Source organism: Olea europaea, unplaced genomic scaffold (assembly GCF_002742605.1).
Source record: "Olea europaea var. sylvestris unplaced genomic scaffold, O_europaea_v1 scaffold2804, whole genome shotgun sequence".
Classification (NCBI taxonomy): domain Eukaryota; kingdom Viridiplantae; phylum Streptophyta; class Magnoliopsida; order Lamiales; family Oleaceae; genus Olea; species Olea europaea.
Genome location: NW_019246528.1, coordinates 61,978 through 64,291, shown reverse-complemented (window position 1 = coordinate 64,291; position 2,314 = coordinate 61,978). Strand labels below are relative to the sequence as shown.

Here is a 2,314-nt window from a genome sequence, read left to right as displayed (position 1 = left end):
AAGAAACCACATACGTTATAATTTTCAAGAAAGGCTCCAGTATGTGCAAGAAGTGCTGCTCTGGACAGCACTGGAAGAACTTAACCAGTTTCTGTATGGCATCCTTTTTCAACAAAGCTTGCTCTACTTTTTTGTTCTCATTGTCATGTGCCAAGCACACAGCTATTGAATCTAACGCCGTCCCGGACCAAAACTCATCTTCAAGAAGGCTCAGGTACACATCCAGACCTCCATGAGCCCTTAATTGCTCCCTTGAATTACGTGATGCATGGGCCATATCACATAGCAGAGGTAGTGCATATTGTTTTAATGGAGAATCTGACATGATAAATTGCATCAAGTGTGGAATAATTCCATTTTCTGCTGCTTGTTCCTGTCTCCGCTTGTTAATCTTGCACAAATTGAATAGTGCATGGAGAACCTGTAACAATGAATTTAGTGAGACAATATTCAATGATGTGGATGCTCGAAGGATGTAAGAGGTATACTATTAGATAACGTGTGATATTATCGTTGCTCGGTTCATTGAAAATTGATTTTTTCTTCTTTTTTTTCTCAACACCTCACCTCATGATGTATTTGGGATACGAGGGCACCCTCTTTGAGATCGAGGTTAGGGATCAAATACTTTATTGCATCCGCTCGTTGAAGATTTTCTAAGCAATGAGGATCAGTGGACAGATGATGAAGACACTTCAACAACTACGAGACAATAAATTAGTAACGGTGATCAGACCACAACAAAACTCAGACACAATGTTCAACATATAATCTCTTGCATTACCTTTAAAAGAATTGGAGGCTCTATCTTATTGAACATCTGGAAAAGACGAGTAAGTAAACTTTGGCTACACATGTAAGATTTTACAGTTGTGTCAGCTGCAGCAAACTCAAGTAGAAGGTCTGCCAACTTTTCCAAATATTCCCGAGCAACATCAACATTCCAAGATGATACCATGTGGGAAAGTAACCCAGATGAAGTTGCACTTCCTGGCCTAGCATTTAAAACTCCAGAACCAGACAGCACACCTGATGCAGTCTGAGATGCAAGTCCAGATGTGGAAGCAATTCCTCCATTAGATGTCAGGGATCCTAACTTCATGTTTGTTGTTTTCGGTGAAGTTCTAGGTAATGAGTCCATATTAGAGTTTTCCCTCCCTCGTCCAGATACCTCTGGACAAAAATTAAAAGTATCAGGATTATATTGTTGACTAACTTGGATGCAAAGAGAAGTTTATGCTGCAACTAAAGCCAATTCAATTGCAAGCAGCAGAGAAAATTGTATCCAAGGATCAATGCCAAAACTCTGGCTTAATTCATTATGGGAAATGGCTCTCTTTACTAGGTTGATATGTTTCCAAGGGGTGGTTCAATGCAGACGCAATAATGAAAATTAGGCAGACCAAATACCTGCAAATTCAGCCATCAAAAAGTCCAGCCCATTTGTTTTCTTGTCACCTGATGCATGTAAAAGTGGTAGTATAGTTTCAGGTTTCTCCAACCCAGTAAGATGACGTACATACTCAAGCTGACCAGAGAAATGGCGCGATGGAGGTTCCTTATCCAACAAACTGAGAAGGGGTCGAACATTTTCTTGCTGAGTAGCAGAAGAAAATCCATTTGATGCCCCTTCCACAAATTTAGGGGGCCTATCTGACGATGCTATACTTCCTGCATTTGAACCTCTTTGCTGTTTCAGTTCAACATCAGCTCGAGACTCTCTCTTTGATGCAGCATTGGTTCCTTTGTCCAAACCTGCAGGATCCAGTAATTTTGAAGTACCAGAAGCCTCCACATTAACCATACTTGACTGAGGTCTATCAGCATCTGGAGCAAAGAATCGTGAATCAGGAGAATGTGAGACTGATGTTTGTGAAGGTTCTTGCACCCCTGGTAGTGATACATGGTCTCCTTGTTTTATTTTAAGATGATCGGGCTGGTCAATTCCATAAAATGGTGTATCTGTCTGCACAAAGGAGGGGCTGCTGGAATCAAGAGGACCAGATCGTGGTCGTGGTGCTAGACCATCTGCAGGAAACCCAGATCCACTAGCTATGGAAGCCAGACGAGTTGCCTCATTCAAGCTATAAAGAGTATTGATAAGTCTAAGTAATATCCCATTCTTGGCAGCAATACGACAAAAGTCATTTCTGGAGGTGGACCTCTGAAGCTTGAAAATCTGCCACATGCCATCAATAGCAATGTGAACCATTTCCCTAGATTAAGGAATAAAGTAAATTAGTCAATGCATTTACAAAAGAACGTAAACGGGTTTGCTTGCCAGTCGTTGATAAAACATATACGGTAAAAAAAA

General features: G+C 40.9%; 1 protein-coding gene across 1 annotated transcript in view; it reads right to left on the bottom strand.

The window, feature by feature from the left end:
- LOC111384000 (MAP3K epsilon protein kinase 1-like) overlaps nucleotides 1-2,314 on the bottom strand; it is a 20,083-nt gene that overhangs the window by 7,775 nt on the left and 9,994 nt on the right. The window contains exons 8-11 of the mRNA XM_023008198.1: nucleotides 1,411-2,218; nucleotides 785-1,173; nucleotides 568-702; nucleotides 8-421 (exon numbers count right to left, since the gene is read on the bottom strand). Coding sequence (XP_022863966.1) covers nucleotides 8-421; nucleotides 568-702; nucleotides 785-1,173; nucleotides 1,411-2,218 — 1,746 coding nt within the window. The remainder of the gene's footprint in view (nucleotides 1-7; nucleotides 422-567; nucleotides 703-784; nucleotides 1,174-1,410; nucleotides 2,219-2,314) is intronic.